The sequence below is a fragment of the Zeus faber genome, assembly GCF_960531495.2.
Source record: "Zeus faber genome assembly, chromosome: 2".
NCBI classification, from domain to species: Eukaryota; Metazoa; Chordata; class Actinopteri; order Zeiformes; family Zeidae; genus Zeus; species Zeus faber.
Genome location: NC_137189.1, coordinates 40,590,437 through 40,608,582, shown reverse-complemented (window position 1 = coordinate 40,608,582; position 18,146 = coordinate 40,590,437). Strand labels below are relative to the sequence as shown.

Sequence of the window (18,146 nt, the reverse complement as noted above, 5' to 3'; positions counted from 1 at the left end):
TAATAATAACAATAAAAACATTTAATTTGGAATTGACAACAGCTAAATGCAATGAGGATACAATTCACATGAAATGCCCCAATTGAATAATTCAATAAATTTCCCACGCGTGCTGTTGAGGAGTAAACGTTTAAGAGATTTCCAAGACTAGTGGTTATCTATTGTCTTGACTTTTGATTGTCGAGACCCCATGCCCTCCAGTCGAGTAGATCTGGAATTGTTCCCAATGTCCTCTGTTCTCTCAACATAAAAGCAAGAATAATCCATACCTCTGGCACATTAACAAAAATACACAATCCAACTATGATGGTTTCTAGATTAGGCATTTTTGTTAATCCAGCAGAGGTTATTATTCCTCTTTTTTTTGTCGAGGGAACAGTCACCTCTTCAGTTTGAAGAAACATTGAAGGAATAAAGGACCCTGGGTAAATAGATAAGTCCCCAAATAATTTCAGCCTCCACGGGGTGAAGGGAAGCAATTCTAAAGACCAGACTCTGCAAGAATGGAATTCAATCACTAATCAGAAGTGGGAGGAGCTTGAGAAAAGTTCTCAAACCTGGTTTTGATCAGAAGGTTCAAGTGAAGCTCCCTGGAAGCACCTGGGCCGCTCTGTTTCGAGCTGCGATGGGGCTTGGAGTAGCAGCTTTGTTCTGGTTGGTGTTCTGCCTCTCGGGCGGAGAGCTTTGCGCCGCACAGGACCCGCCAAGCCATGCGGGCGTCGATGGCGCCGGCGGCCAGATCCCGGACCTGTCGACCCCCAGCGACGCGGGGGAGGGGAACCCGGGCCCTTCTGCCCCGAGCCTCCCCTCTCCCTCCGGCGCGCCGGCCGCGGAGCCGCTGGGCGTCGACGAACGGGACCCGGTTCGGCCGACGGCGGGAACCGATCCCACGGGGCCGGTCGAAGACCAAAAGAAAGCCAGGCCCAGGATGGCTTTGAACCAGGTAGCGTGCAGGCCGTCCGTCCAATCTCCACGGGAACCAGGCCACCAAAATGTTATAAAAGCGGCCGAGGCTCGGCAGTGGGTGGAGGCGACAGATGTTCACCCCCCTCTAAGAAGCCGGAATCCGATTCCCATTCAGTCGGCGCTCTACCCTTCTCGATAAGGGTTAGATGTAATAACTCCGGTTGACGTTCCAGGTGCCGGTGAGTTTTGAGCAGCCCGTCCCCGTGCCGGCTCACAGCATCACGGTCCGTTGCGGCGAGGGGTCGGCCGAGGTAGCGGTCAAGCAGAACTTTCTAGGTAATGGCTTCCCTGTCGGTTCAACCGTTGGCTAACTCCGGGTTTTGCGGCGGTGGGAGACGAGGGTCCATAAAGAGTCTTCCCCCCCCCCCCCTCCCCCTCTGTTCCGAGGTAATGGTCAGCTGATCAACCCGGCCGACCTGACCCTGGGAGGCTGCGCCGCGAACGGAACCGCCGACCACGTCGTGCAGTTTAACACCGAGCTGCAGGGCTGCGGCAGCAAAATGGGGGTATGAGTGGGCTTCGTGTTTTGTTGACTTACTTATTCAAATTTGATTTCTAGTGTCTCTTGTTCCTCTTTGGAACGGTGGTGACGAGTGGGTCTCGGTGACTTGAATCTTCAGCACTTTTTTTTTTTTTTTTTTCAGATGACCGATTCAGCCCTGATCTACACCTTCTCTCTGGTGTACACGCCCACACCCATACGTGACACCTTGGTCATTAAGACCAACCCCGTCGAGGTGGTTATCCAATGCCACTACCGGAGGTAACGACCCCGGCTCGCCTGTATCCAGCGGCCCCTTTTGGTGGGACGCGCGTGATTCCACCTTGGGCTGCCTGACCCCGTCGTCGTGAACTGTGTGAAGTTTTGACCGCTTCAGACCATGTTGGCTTTTAATTGCCCTTCCCTCCCCTCCCAGGAAGCAGCTGGTTCACAGCGATGCTCTGATGCCCACCTGGATGCCCTACGCGTCCAGCAAGTTTGTAGAGCAACAGCTGCTCTTCTCCCTGCGTCTCATGACTGGTGGGGACGTTGTTGCCGCTCTAGTGTGTGTGTGTGTGTGTGTGTGTGTGTGTGTGTGTGTGTGTGTGTGTGTCCTACCGGGAGGAACATGAAATGACAGGGCTTTGATTCAGGCCCCATCACCGGCCTCACTTGTCAGAAAATTATTCGCATACGCCCGTGACACGAAAACGCACAGCTGACGCTCCGCAAACAATCACAGAGCCTTCCTTTTTGGGCTAATTTACCGGAGATTGATTTTTACGGCGCTGAGATTGTTCGACGTGACTGTATCTGTTGTGTTGGCCGGGACTGCAAATGTATTTAAATTTTCCATTCTTATTTTGTTCACAGTTTCCATCTTGGGGTAGTTACTAAACCTCATTCAAATGTGTTCGCTTGCATTTAGTTTACATAATCATCCGTTTATCCACCGTATCAAATTGGTGCTGGAAATGTGCGGTGTGTTTACCCACAAGTGCGGCTGGGAGCGGGGTTGTTTTTGTCTTCCGCTGAAAACCCAATTCTGTAATCCAAACACAATAAGGACCGGGCTTGATTTCATTTTTCTTGCGCCCTTCGAGAAAGATTGCTCAGCCAGATTAGACTATAATGTCTCGGCCGCGGAAGTCCGCGACTGCTACTCGGAATCATTCTAACCGGATCTCCTATTTTTTTCCCCGTTGTATTCCAGGGGACTGGCAGTCGGAGAGGCCTTCCAGCGTCTATTCTGTGAGCGACGTGATGCACATCGAGGCCTCGGTCCTCCAGACGCACCACGCTCCGCTGAGGGTCCACGTCGACAGCTGCGTGGCGACACCGGAGCCCGACCCCAGCTCCCTGCCCGCTTACCGCTTCATCGCCAACCACGGGTACGAAGCCGTCCGCCGGCTGCCTCGTCTCTGATCGCTACGGCGGGGGACCCGCCTGTTCGGTCCGTTTTCGATGGTTTCACTCCTCTTTGTTCAGGTGTTTAACGGACTCCAAGCTGACCGGCGCCAAGTCCTACTTCATGCACAGAACCCAGGAGGACAAGCTGCGGTTTCAGCTGCAGACGTTCAGGTTCCGCCAGGACGAGAGGAATACCGTAAGATAGCGCCGCGGTGACGTAACGAGCGATCAAAGAAAGCATTTCTAAGTGTCCGGCTGTATGTCCATGGATCTGTGTTGCGTAACAAGGGACACGTTTTTCCTACTTCATTTGCACAGCTGATGACTTTGAGTGGCGGTTTGGCGGACACAGATTAGGCCTGCTCTTCGACGAATCACACTTTTTAATCTGGACTAACTGAAAAACGGCCTCTCACTCACGGTTCGAAATAGTGCCGGACTTGGCCCTGGTCTGGGTTTTTAAAAACATCTGATTTCCAGAAGGAAGACTTAGAGGTCTAATCTAGGTCTAAATGGAATCTTAAAGCTGGCCAGAGGCAGGTTTATCTTTAGGATTAATGGATGTGGACCAGGGTGATATGGACTGAGACCAGCACCGAGACGGCGGTGACGAGTCTTTCACGAGCTTAGTCTAGAACTTATTGACCTTGAAATTCAGCAACCTCTCAAAGGCACTTTTAAATTCTGGTCGGATTAGCATAGTCCTGATTTGGATTAAACCCTGTGAAACTGCCCTCAATTGTTGAAAATGTTCCCCTGTCGTGTGGCTGACAGCTGCCAGCACATGGCGCACATACTTGGATAAGACACTAAACCCCCTCGTTCAACTGCTTAGAGTGCACAGAAATATCTATCGAACACTAGTCTTATCTGGATTTTGGTAAACCAAAATCCCATCAGAATATCCCAATATATTCAGTGGTGTGAAAATGTTTGTGCAACCAGGATGGGATTTGAACCTGTTGAGTGAAATCTAGAACTTGCTTTTTTCTTTTTTTTTAGATTTACATTACGTGTCATCTGAAGGCGACGACAGTTTCCATGCCCATCAGTCTCGAACATAAAGCGTGTTCGTATTTGACTGAGGCCAAAAGGTAAATCTGTAATTCTCCACAGGGGTTGTGGTGGCAGGGGGGGGGGTTACAGCACAGTTAAGCTCATGATGGGCTCTTTAGTTGACTTGAACATTGTGGGCTGGGGGGGTCAAATTGTAGAAGCACGACTTGAGCCGAAATGTATTTGGAGTTATAATGGTGGCGATTTCACTTGACAGATGGGTGGCCTCAGGCGGGGACAACCAGGTATGCAGCTGCTGCGAGAGCAGCTGCGGCAGCCAGAGAAGACGGAGAAGCTTGGCCGCGGATGCCGGTGAGTGCCGGAAAATGCATCTCCTTCAAGAACGGGAATTTCGTTGAGGAACGGGGGGGGGCAAAACGCTCGTTGCCCTTTCGACTCGCTTCCCGCTGGAAGTCGTTCAGAACGGGGGTTCTCCCGCTGGTCTAGCGTCACGATACTCATTTGCACCGCCTCAGGAGACTAACGTAACAGAGGAGTTGAACCGTTCTGATTTATTTCACGGACTGAGGAGTGCGGTCATCCAGTGCGCTGTTAAAGGGCTAAAAAAAACAATTTCATGTAAATAATTAATAATTGTATTATTAATTATACACATTGGCAGCTGTCAAAGCTGTTGAGAACTACTGATGTTTAGACACTATTCGCTGTTACATCGTTGAGGCGCCTGATGGGGTTCACCAAATCTATAGGGGAATGGCATGGATTTGACCATAAACCACTATTAGGCTTGAGCTGAAGTTGTCTTGTTTTAAACTGTGCGGCCAATACCACCTGTCTAATGTATAATTAAAGAGAGAACTAATTTTACAAATTCCCTGCAGGTACAGCCCCCCCAAATAAGTTAGACGAGTCGAAACAAGTAGCTGAAACTACAGTCACCTCGGGGCTCGTATGCAATTAACGCTTCACCCCGGTTAGATACGCTCACGTGTCTGACGGCTTGTGGTGGAGGTTGTTTGCTCCTCTGGAGAAATTATTTGGGCTAGTTTCCTAACAACCAGTCAGTTGTGTTAATGAAGGCTTTGGATCGCTGCTGTTAAGTAGATGTATCCGTTCATTTAATCAACTCCGATGTTAATTTGCCCCACCCGCCTCCCCCTTCCCGTAGACTCGCAGTGGGAGGTTGAGGCAGCTCTGGGCCCCATCGTGGTGAGGGACGGTGAACGGGTGGACAAGCCGGTTCAGATCACTGTGTTTCCGGCCGAGCTCGCCTATCTGGTCCAGAAGCGCGAGCTGTCCCGTGCAGGTAAGGGAGCGGTCGCGCTTACCCCTCGTTGACCGGGCGGGCGCGCCGGGCTCGGCTCGGGTAAACGAAAAGATCGGGGATGCATATGAACTCCCTTAGTTGTTTGAAATTACCACAGCAGTGACAAATCAGTCCCCATTTAACCCCCCCTCTTTCCTCTGCAGTGGGCTCCCCTGGGTCGCTGGTGCTGCTGTGCAGTGCTGGAGCTGCGCTGGCCGTGGCGCTGCTCGTCGTCACCGCCGCCGTCGTCTGCGGCAGGCCACGCAAGCTCTCCAAATATGCCGTGTGCACGTGACGAGACCATTAAATGTTTCTAGCCATTTCTGAGTGGGGTCTTGTATTTTCAAAATAAAAAAAAAATCTAGATGGGTGATCATCCCCGGAGTGGGAATTTTGGTGGTAGCTCACGTCAAAACAGTAGGCAAATAAAGGTGTACAAAAGAAACTGGCAGAAGTAGAAAAAAATTAACACTTAAAAGGAAAAACTATCCGAAAAATGCCATGTGCAGTCCTATGTCTGAAATGAACAGTAAGAACTGGTGATAGAAAGGGAGATGCACAACCAACCTGGCATTAAATAGAAGCGTTAAAACCGCAAACATGTTGGCGATATAAGCCTATACACCAAATGGTAAAGTCATAGTAAACTTACACTACAGTAACAATCTACTCTTGCCCACAAGAGGTTGAGACTGAGTTCAAGTTAAATGCCTAATTCTCTAATTGTACTATATTATTGCATAGATTGATGCCTTAGTCCTATGCTGTCTGAAATTACAGTGTAAGTCATGTGTTTGTCTGAAAACAGTGTGTGTGTATGTATGTGTGTATGTATATATATATATATATATATATATATATAATTTTTTTTTTTTTAGCTTTCACCCCATGCTACAGTAATGACTCTAGATTGCACTTCCTGCAGAGCAGCTCTGATAATGGATTCCAGTGCTGTCCTGTGTGGGGGGGGGGGATTTGCGTGTTTAATTTTTAACAGCTTTCCCAGCCGCCGCCACGATCTCAGATCATTTTCGAACACACTCGAACAGAACTGCCGTGATATTTCCATGGGCTGCGTGACGCTTTTATTTTATTCAATAATAACGATGATCTGCAGATGGAACAAAGGGCCTCACCAAATGGAAAATGGGAGCCAGGTGTATTGGCTCTGTGCTGAGAGTAAAAAGATAAAATACCATCTATGCAGAATTTTTTTTAAGCTTCAGGCCATTTGTGACTTTTCCCCCCTCGCCTCCCCACACCCCTTTAGTTTTCCTCTAGTGGCGGGGTACTCCTGTAATGGGGCTCATCATGAACTGTTGCTCACAAGCCTGGGAAGACGAATAGACATAATTAAAAAGCCCATAAAGGGGATAGCGGGGGCCTTTTATTACAGTAATATGTGAGGGGCCTGGCTTTAATGGGGTATTTGTTCCTGTGCGCGGGGTGGTTGATGGCTCGGCTACTTTAGTGCTCAGAGTGCTGGTGGACACCCCCCCCCCACCCCACACACACATGAGTGCAGGGGACCTATAAACTACACAAACCTTATGACGCACTGGTCGGACACATGACAACCGCGAGCATCAAATTGAGGTCCGACTAAATTCATCTGGTAAATGAGAACTAGCTTTCTGGTGAACTTGTAAACCAAAGAAAGTGAAAAGTCGGGGACTGGTCCTCACAAGTATAGTGCGACAAACACATTATGTACACACAGCCTCTACAAGCTCTCCCTTAGGAGTAGATGGGGGGTGGGGGGGACAAGACAACATTGCTGCATCTAAGTACGCAAGCCCGGATCTACCATATGGGCAATCTGGGGACACCCGAGCACGAAAGGGACCTCCCCTTTTTTATTTTATTTGATTGATTTATTTATTTGTGTATGTTGGGCTCTACCTGACACAAAGCTTAACCTCTACTCTTCATCTTGACAATTATCCAATCGGAATGAAATAAAAGTTGTTCCCAAAAAAATGGACCGGTTGATTATTTCATGGGTGAGACGGCAAGCGGCGACCGGTGAGTAAGTATTCTCCACCGGCGCTTTGACCGTGTCTGATGCTGATGGAAAGCCTTTCGTGCCATGATTCACCTCTATTTTAACATTGCATTTAAAAGCCTGAAATGCGGTTAAATAAATAACAACTTTGTCAAATGCTAAGTTTTGAAGTTCATGTAACCAATCAGTGAAGAGTAAAACCAAAGCAAGGGATCGAGCAACGCATCGAGGTGCTGCCATTGCAGGCTGTAGATCTGTGTCTGGACGTTCTCCCAAAATGCCATTCATCACTCATGATCAAATGAATGACGATCGACATGACTGTAGCTTATGCTACAAACTATTAACAGGCAATGTATCACAGCTTCTACCACGGTATTATGTCCACTAGACGGCACTCCATTTTTTAACAACTCAGATATCAGCTCAGATTGTCCGAAAACGGAATCTAAATGACATTCCTTTGTCATTTTCAAAAAGCTGCGCTACTTCACGCTATAGGACCACATGAAAGCGGGGCTGGCCCTGGTACCAAGAGCCAGATTATGAGAGCCCACCATCACAGGTAAGTGGTAATAGCCTCATGGTGGAGGTGAACTTCATCTTTTCCCCCTCACAGCTCTTGAAACGTGGTGGAACAAGCTGTGATTCAAAGTATGCTGTTGGCAGTGGCACCATTTTAATCATTTTCAATATTTATCATGTGCCATACCAATTTTCCGTTTTAGTTGACTGTCTTACTTTAATAATTTATCTAACCGTTATTGTTATTTAATTGGCACTCTTTGTCTTTTGCTCATTATACACGTTACATTAATCACAAATGTTTTATGTGTTAATATGTTAATTTCAATGTAATTTTTAAACAATCTGTGGCACAATCATTTCATTAGCATTAGGGTTGTTAGTTAAATTCTATAACTTACAAGAATAAGGTCTTTATCTTATGCTGAAATTGGTAATTCACCGGGGCCTAGTTCACTACCAGTAATTCACAATTGGGCAACACCCAACTTCTGCTAAATCCAGTGCCATTTTGCAGTAGGGGTTGGCCTACTCTTAAAATTACTCCATGTTCATAATTAAACACTAACAATGTATTGAATGCCCGTTGCAAATACTGCGAGACCTTAATGTTACCCACAGGTTGGCAACAGCTTTGGGTTCTCCAGTAGTACTAGGTAGTCTGCCTTCACAATTCACAGCAATGAAATGGGAATTTATCAATATGAGAAATGGTCGTATTGATGCAGCCCAAACTAGATCCAACTAAGGTTTGTAAGTTCATTACTGTTACTTTCATGGCTGATTTTGCAATATTGTATAAACATATTTAACTGGTCTGTTGTGTAATTTATTTGTGTACTGATTTTTGGATTATTTTTATTCTTATATTATTTATTCTCGTTAGGGACCCAGCCCTGCGCAGCTCTTTTGTTTTTTTTTCTCGGGCAAAAAGTATCTGACAAACGACAACGGCCTGATCAGTATCGATCTACATTTGGAGCAGAAATTTGTGAAAAACTGCCATAATTTCATTAGTTTCAGGAGCGGGCCGCTTTGTGACATCATCATCATCCGAAGGTATATACTGTAAGTCCAAGCGTCGTCTCTCGGAACTTATTCCCGTCAAGCCGCGCGAGTGTGACACCTTGACAGATAGCTTCAGCCGGTGCTGCGTTTAAGGGAAACTCTGAAAAATGTCACTCATGCTGCAATTCACAAAACATGTGACGCGAACAGCCAATCGTACAGACCAGAGAAACAGCCATGTGACACGAACAGCCAATCGTACAGCAGAAACTCCGGCGCTTGCTCTGCTTGCTCCCCAGCCGCGCCGCTCCCGGGATGGGCAGCGTGCAGCAGGGGATGAGGCCACCCGGAGCTGACGTGGCGGGTCTTCCTCAAATGCCAATGTGAACTACAATTTTCAGTGACATTTTCTTTTTTTAAACCTGTGCCGTCAGCATGCTGGGCATACAACACAGTATTTTTTTTACCATTGCATCTATGACAGTTAGTCTGCAAGTGAAGTTCAACTTCTCACCCTCCAATGCAACTCTATTCATTCTTTAATCATCAAAACTGCTTGGAAAAACTCTGTACTCTGGACGACCTGTAGGATGACAAGAGCACAGTTTGTTGTACAGAACCGCCACCAATCCCCTTCTTTGGTGAACTATCTTACCGTGTTTTGGTCGATAAACAACTAATCACTACTCCAAAAGGTGGGGAATCACCACAGGTGAGGCTAAAATACAAACAACAAACAAACATGTACATGGAAAAACACAAACATAGAAACAAACAACAACATGTACATGGGAAAAATAACATTGAAATGTCAGATGAAAACATATATTGACAAAAAAGAGTGAATTAAGTCCAGGAAAACTGGAACAGCAATTAGGCAGGTGGCCTCCCCCTGTCATAGTTATAGCAGTAAATGAGGGCAGAAAGGAGGGGTGGGGTGTCCAAAGCAGATGATGGTGGTGTGTGTGTGTGTGTGTGTGTGTATGTCCATCGGTGAGTGTACGCGACTTGCCCTCATTAGTTCTGGTGTATGAGGTCGGAATCTTATCGTAGCACCTACGAGCAGCGGAAAAACCCCCAAAGCCACCCCTGAGTCCCACAGACGTATAGACACTCCACAACCGCAGGAAAGCCCCGAGCACCCTGCCCTGCAGCCACCGAAGACCTCCCCCCAGCCCCCAAGAAGCCCGGAGCCTGCGGAGCCACGCCCAGCCCGGTGGAAATTAACACTGTCCCAGAGAGCGCGAGGAGACCCTGCACCCCTGAGGCGCACACACACGACCCACCCACACGTGCGGGCACAAGACGCAGCCGCAGGCGCAGGACCCTGACCGCAGATGGCAGGCATGGACCGCAGGCCTGGAGCCAGGTCCTACACCGATAGACCGACACCAACCCGAACCGCCCCCCCTCGCAGGCAAGCCAGCAGGGCCACCACACCCACCGACGGCCCGCCCTACCCTAGTGCCCTGAAGGTGGCGCTGTGTAGCGCGTACAGACGCACCTGTTACCGGGGGGTGGAGGCCCGTCCTGGGTGAGCCTCCACCACCTCCTCCTCCGGGGAGCAGAGACCCAGACAGGTGGGTGGGACGGCTCCTTTCCCAGGGGTAGCGAACCTCCGTGCTGCCCCCCGGCGAGACCTGGTTCTCCGTCCCAGGCGGGGGTGCGCTGTGCGGGGCGCGTGCTGCCGGCAGAGCCTGGAACACCTGTAGATGGACTGAGCCTCTTCCAGAGCACTGCGTCTGTTTTATTGTATGTTTTTAACCTTTTTTTTCTTACATTTAATGAGCATTAAGCTGTCCCTGCATCTGCTCAGCTGGACTAGTTGTTCAGCCTTTCTTTGACAAAAGTGCGATTATGGTCTAGTGGATCTGACATGCCAGCTTGACTGGGGGGTACTAATCCAGCCTTGTTAGTATGCCAAGTCAGTGTTAAGTATTCCCCGAAACCATACAGTAGTACACTCAAATTGTATCCAAAAGGACGAACCAGGATGAAATGCTGAGAGACGCTGGTCAGTTTCTATGCGGTGTAGTGCATCCGAGAAGCCGTCGTTGTTTTGAACTCTGGACAATTTAGTAGGAATTACATAGATTGGCATTTCAAACACAGGGCGAGAAAGCCGCGGTCCTTGAGACGCTCACCTGGAACGCTCTTGCAGTGAGGGTGTTTCTCAGTGCAAGCACATTTCCTCCTCCTCCTCTCTGATCAATCCTGTATCCGCGAGTGCAGAGTGGCCGTCGGGAGGCGGCGCGCTCAGGTCGCGGAGCACGGCGGCGTCGCGACATGGCCGCCCTGCCAAACGCGGTGGGGCGGCAGCGGATGCGTACGGCGACGACGCCAAGTTGACATGTGGAGGGGCAGAGGCTCCTGAATCAGCCTTTTTTTTTTTTCTTTTTCGCCGACAGGATATGTGACCCCCAGGGCGTGTTCACACATGCACACATCCTCTTCCTCCCTCCCTCCGTCCCCCCCGTCCCCTGCGCCCGCTCGCTCTCTTCCCCTCTCTAACGCGCACGCGCACACACAGACACACACACACACACACACACACACACACACACACACACACACACACACACACACCATCAAACCTAATGGCGCGTGTCCTGTGGCAGGCGGAGGCAGAGTCGTCTCATGTGGGGCGGCCATAACGATATTATTGCTGTAGACGGAGCGTGATGGGGAATATTGTTCCACACCATTGGTATGCCGCAGACATCTAGCACCGCACACCGGCGCTGATAACGGACGTCAATATTAGCAGCGGACCTGTCCCTTGGGAGTTTTTTGGACAAGGAACTCTCGCGCGCGGATCCCGCTACTGTCCGACAGTAACTCGGAGCAAAGGCAGACATCCCGTGTTTTATACTTTCTGGCATTTTACGAGAAACGACCATCCGTCGCGTTGGTGCGATGCACGTGCTCCTCGACGGGGGCCCAATCGATCAGAAGGCCATTTAGAGAGACACATTTAACAGTCTTAGAGTGTAGACAAGTGTAAACCCGGGTTGCTGTTTCAAATAGAATTCTGGGAATTGGCGGCGGCGTCATCCACCCAACGCGGGCGAGGTCATGGATTTCCACTTTAAGTTCAATTTCGTAACAACAATCACGGGTGTGTTATCCGTGTCCTGATCAGCCGTCGACATCGACGTCATTCACCCATCCCTCACTAACTTTTTGACCCGATGGTGTACGAGCGGGTGAACGCGGAGGAGGAGTTGGCGAAACTCGCTCCAAGAGCACTTGAGCCCCGGTTTAAGAGACGATCACGAGCTCGACCTCGAGCCCCATAATTAACCCTCTTAATCAGAAGGAAAGTGCGCTAATGAAGGAAATGGATTTAATTGGCTCCGGCCTTAAGACCAGGTGGATGTGGGCGCCGCGCGCACGCGCACGCGCACACGCACACGCACACACGCATACAGTATGTATGCATGCACACACCGAAAACAATTAAGCCTCTTTTATTCTGGCTAATGGCTTCAGTGACTCTGAGCCTTTCTCATTAAGACTATCAATAATATGCTGATTACATGCATGCACCAAGTCGTCTTTATCCCGGCACAAAGGGATAAGACGAGTCCCTGGGGTTCCAGGGGGTCGCGGCATCCTCCTCGGCAGCCCTTACAGTATCTGCAGAAAAGAGAGAGACATCTGAATCGTTGGGCCGGAGGAGCCTGACTCATTTCCCTGCCCTCGTCTGATCGAGGTCAGCCCGGCGCGTCTCTCGTGGAGAGGGAGCGCATGTGAAATCGTCGAGGCTGGGGGCCGCGCGGGGGGGTCTACGCCACCGACGGAGCGGTGCCGGGGCCTCGGCGGAGCTGCGGGTCCGTCCGTCCGGCTCCCGTCGAAGCCCCCCTGACTCAGGATGTCCATCCGTCTGTTTCACTGTCTCCCCTGACCGTGCGCCTCACCTAGTGTCGAGGAGGAGGAGGAGGAGGAAAGGGGAGAGACAGACAGCCGTCTGTCAGGTGGACGGGAAGCCGGCAGGTCTGCGCTCCGACCTACGGTCCCTTCCTGTTGCAGCAGATACCAGCACTGTCTCCCAGCGGGGGACGGGGCAGGAAGACAGGGGCTTGACCCGCACAGCCACCACCCCCGCCCCCGCCCCGCCATATTGACCCCTCCGAAAAACATCCCCCGATGAGGGTCCGGCGTCGTCCCTCTGATCTCCCCTCCTGATCTCCCTGCCCCCCCCCCCCACCCCAGCCGACCGGGGTCCAACCGATGCTATTGTGAGGGTTGTTTTTCCACCCGCGTTCAAAGACCCCCTATCGAGGAGACGAGCCTTTGATTGTCTGGAGGATTTCCCAAACCTTCTGGATCAAACGAGTGGTTGTAAATGATTCGCAGCGTTTGTTTCAATCCGCTCGGAGAGGGCGACCGTCGCGTCTCCCGTCGATCCCGTCGAGCGTCACGGGTCGTTGTCGTACGTAACGGGGGCTAAGTATCGGCGAACCTCCGCTCTGCTCGGCCCTGGCCGCGCGTGTGCGGATATTTAAAAAATTATTTAAAAGCGGTTTTTCTCTGTGTTTGTCGGGGGCCTCCCGTCCACAGCAAAACTGGGTTTGAGGTCGACCGCAAGCGATGCTTCTGGAAAAACGCCTTCCAGGGTGGAGATTTTTCAAAACTCTGTTCTCCACGTATTTGCGTGGAGGAAGTAAAATGGAGCTAAAGCCTTGTCGCCGGGGGTCGGCGCCCGTCGTGTTGTTCTCCGTGTTTTCGTTACAGGTTTGAAAGTCTCTCCAACTTCAGGAACAGCCTACGTACAGTATTATTATTATTATTATTATTTTTTGATCATCGGGAGTCGACCTGAGTGATTGGCGTCAGAATCTCACTGATCCAGGGATGGGGCGATCGCAACCGCGACCTTTGGCGACCGCGATTAGGCCCCGACGCAAGATCGCGAGATTCGGGCGCCAATCGGGGGTCGACTCCTGTAAAGTACTTTCTCAGTGTTTGGGAGCGTTGTACTGTAAGGCTGTAATGTTAAGTTAAGGCTGTTCTAGGGCCGAAGAGGGGGCTGGCCACCGTCTGGACGACTCATGAAGCCCGAAAAAAAAGCAGAACGGAGGAATTCCCAGAGCCCCTACAACCCTGCGGTATTCCCGTGACTCCCCGTCCGCCGTTCCGCCGACGCGGCGCGGTCAACTCCCGGAGTTCCCTGCGGAGGGCTGGGGGTGGTAAAAACACCCCCCGAAAAAACACCGGCGGCGCGAGACAAACAAATCGCCGCGCCGGGAAGCATCCGCAAGCGGAGAAGGGTTACCGCAGAACAGATGTTCCTCTCCCTCCCTCTGGAATAACACGGGATCCGCTGCGAAGGCCAGCCCGACACCTTCCCCCCTAATGCAGCAGCAGCGCAGCCACAACAAGAGCCGCCGCTTCCAGCTTATTCCTCTTTTAGATGCGGGATGTATTTTCGTCACCGTCTCTGATGTGGACTTTGAACCAACCCCCCCGTGCTTTGAGCCTCTGTGTTTTAAGCCTGTTTTGATCACGGGTCTAAACAGGTGTGTGTGTGTGTGTGTGTGTTCCTGTTGTTCCTTGAGATGTAAGAAGTCAGAAATATACGCCTCGCCACAGTCCTTAGCGCCCGCCACGGCCCGCCGAACCCCCTCCCCGGGATATTCCTCCCCGCCGTCTAATAGACCCCGCGTATTCGTCCCGACCTTTAATCCTGACTGGCGTGTTGAAGGTGGATCAACACGCGACGCACATTCCTTCATCATTCCAAAATATGCCCGAGCGATCAACCTGAATAAATAAATCCCGCGCTTATCTCGCGAGGGTTAAAAAAAAAAGTGGGTAAGAGCCGTCCCTCCGGGGGCTGGATGGGGGAAGCTGTCAGCACCTCTATTTTGCTTTTCCTTTGCTTTATGGCAGGGTGGAATCCTGTTTTTCTTTCTATCCATCCTCTCAGGTTCTCAGTCCCCCGAGAGTAATATCCCTGTGTGTGCGCGCGTGCACGTGAGTGTGTGTGTGTGTGTGTGTGTGTGTGTGTGTGTGTGTGTGTGTGTGTGTGTGTGCGTGCGTGTGTGTGTGTGTGTGTGTGAGTACACATACCCACGTAGACATACAGTATGTGTCACACCCCATCATCCACGGCACATGATCCCAGCTCGCCGCTCGCCGAGCCTCTATCCTTCATCGGCTGATAAATCCACGGCGCTGCAGAAATGTGCAAGTTTGAGGATTTTTCACGATGTCAGCTCCTCAACTTCTGCCGTCTGAATGTCATTTTTATTTTTTATTTTTTGCCCCGCCACGTGCTCACGTGCTCCGTCGGTTCCTCCGATGTGCTCCGCCGCGCGCTCTGGCCCTGGAGTCTCTCTCTGATTGACCTCCTGAGACGATTCCAGTTTCACGAGACATCGCGGCGAGGGGTAATGTCTTTATCCTACGAGAGTCAACGGGAAATCACAAGTTCGATGATAATCATCATTGTATTGACTGATGTGTTGGATATGTCGCTTTTCCAAATGACTTGTACAGTCGGCTTCTCCCATGAAGCGCACCTCACGGGGCATTGTTGCTCTTATTCCCAAGTGTCCGTGAAATAATTGCAGGGGTCCTGCATCAAAATGATAATATTTTTTAAAATATTGTTTTGTTTGTTTGGCTGCTTGTTTACCTGTTTGTTATGCATTGTTGGACAATATATATTTTTCACAAAATACACGGAATTTCCCAGCGTGTAACGGGGAAAACCTTGAGCTCTGATTTTGTCGTGTTTCATGGTGGTTCTTGTCATTTAATTGCTTCTGTTGAGTGTTTTCTGTTGTGGGGAAACGGGAATAAGGTAACTGCTTGTCAAAGCTGTTTAATGGCCTCTTCCTGGCAGCGGAAACTCAATCTCGTCACAATGTGAAATCGCCTTCATTAACAAAATGAATTTCTTTTTTTTTTTTCGTTAGATTTGCACTTTTTTTTTTATCATCGAGGTTTAAGATAGAAATTTTAATAATAGTAAAACAATTAATCATACATTTGAGCAGCGTAATTTTGCGCAGACACAATCCACGCATCTTATTACATGCAGATAAGGTATATATATATTGTAAAGTTGTATATGAAGTTGAATTGTGGTGATCTGTCAGAAAGAGAGTTATTTCGAGTCACAATAATTCTCTCCACGAATCGCCCTTCTTGAACACCTCAGTAGCGATGCTGCAAAAAAAGAAACAGACATCACACAACGAGAATGTAAAACTATAACATAATCCAATATAAATGAATATCTAAATGACCAAGAAACACTATAAAACACAGCCAAAACACAACTAAATGTTTCCCCCTCTTGCATGCTGGGAAATTCTCATCAGAACACCCCGAGATGCTGCAATATTATTTATATATGTATACAGAATATATGTATATATATGTATATATATATATATATATATATATATATATATAAATATAGTTATTATTACTATTTTTATTATTAATAATAATATTTTATATTATTATATAAAACTTTAGGAACCCCTAGTCTAAACAGTCCAGGAGAAAGTGTTGGTGTTGGTGTTGGTGTTGGTTGGAGCAACATTGCCACCTGCTGTCGATTGGTGCTCACCTACAAAGCCCAATTCCGCCAGGCAAACTCAATCAACCACAGAAATAGCCCTGTGGTCTGAACTGCGATGGCTCCTTTTAGCCTTTATTTACCCAGGGAAGGCTTACTCGCCATATAAACCTCGTCCTTCCTCCTTTTTGATTGAGCACCTTTACACCACATTTTGACGTTGTCAGATTCATGCAGCGGTCAATAGAGCTTTTGGAGGATTGTGTGTCGTACCTCTCCACCCTTGTCTGAACACATATTCAGTGGACTCTTGAGACCTCTCTGAGAATCGTAGCCGAGCATCTTAATTTGCCGTACATTCTTCTTTTTAATGTTCTGCCAGTGTTTGATTTAGTCGTCGCACATCAGCAAGTTAGAAAGCTCCTTAAAATGAACACTCCTGGATGTTGGAAGGAAATATTTTCAAGGAACTCTCACCAAAATGTGATATTTCTATTAATAAAATACATATTACTACTACTGCAGCTAATTATAACACATAAGGCATAGACTCAAGACCACTGAAGGTGTTCTGTGGTATTTGGCACCAAGACGTTAGCAGCAGATCCTTTAAGTCCTGGAAGTTGTGAGGTGGGGCCCCCATGGATCAGGTTTGTTGTTCCAGCACATCCCACAGATGCTCCATCGGATCGGACCCTAACCACACTCATCCTCATGATGTAGAAGAAGCATGATTCATCAGACCAGGCCACCTTCTTCCATTGCTCCATGGTCCAGTTCTGATGCTCATATGTGCATTGTAGGAGCTTTCGGTGGTGGACAGGGGTCAGCGTGGACACTCTGACCGGTCTGCAGCTACACAGCCCCATACACAGCAAGCTGTGATGCACTGTGTGTTCTGACACCTTTCTATCACAGCAGCATTAACTTTATCCACCAATTTGTGATACAGTAGCTCTTCTGTGGGATCGGACCAGCCGGGCAAGACTTGGCTTCCCAGGCGAATCAATGAGACTTGGGCGCCCGTGAACTTCCGTGGACCTCTTTTGGTAGATACTAACAGCCCCACAACACTTGCCGTTTTGGAGATGCTCTGACCCAGTCGTCTAGCCATATCAAATTTGCCCAGAGGTACTCCTCACTTAATGACCTTCCTGTTTAACGACCGTTCGGACTTAGGACCAGCTCTCTGACCAGTCTGTATTGTGCGCTTTGTACAATACCGCGGCGTCGCAGCGTCAAGCATCTCGCGCGTCACTTTTCTCCGTCTCGTTCCCACAGTCTGTCAGTACTTACTGCACCAGCTTTAGCAATGGCCACGCCCCTTACCGCGAAATAACACGGTTCCTCGCTTATTGACCAATTCACTTGACGACCTGGTCCTAGGAACGGTACTCGATTGTTAAGTGAGGAGTACCTTTATTACATTCCTGATTGTATTTATCTTCTTATTTTTTTGTCAGCATGCTGGGAATACAGCACAGAGTATTTGTGCCATTGCATCCAGCATCCTGCAATGCAACGCTTTATTAATTCTTTAACCATCAAGAGCTGCTGCAATAACTCTGTCCTGTGGACGACCTGTGGGATGACAAGAGCACAGTTTGTTCTTATGCAGAACCGCCACCAATCCCCCTCTTTGGAGGACTATTTTACTATGTTTTGAGAGCGGGAGAAACTCCACGGGTGAAACAAAAAAACATAGAACCAAACAACATGTACATGGAAAAAAATAAACATCAGATGAGATGTATCAAAAAAAATAGTTAAACTAGTTTAACTAGGTAAATTAGTCCAGAAAAACTGGAACAGCAATTGGGCACGTGGGCTCTTCCTGTCATAATTATGGCAGTAAATGAGAGAGGAAAGGAGAGGGATGCAACCAGGAAGG

General features: G+C 49.0%; 1 protein-coding gene across 1 annotated transcript; it reads left to right on the top strand.

The window, feature by feature from the left end:
- Positions 1-625: 625 nt before the first annotated feature.
- Positions 626-5,475, top strand: LOC307247793 (zona pellucida sperm-binding protein 3-like; the record flags this gene model as incomplete). The annotated part of the gene is made up of 11 exons (XM_080023914.1): positions 626-943; positions 1,140-1,242; positions 1,354-1,472; positions 1,611-1,729; positions 1,884-1,987; positions 2,661-2,838; positions 2,936-3,053; positions 3,860-3,951; positions 4,131-4,225; positions 5,043-5,180; positions 5,345-5,475. The coding sequence occupies 11 exons, from the start codon at positions 626-628 to the stop codon at positions 5,473-5,475; spliced, it is 1,515 nt and encodes a 504-aa protein (XP_079880040.1).
- Between the last annotated feature and the right edge of the window lie 12,671 nt (positions 5,476-18,146).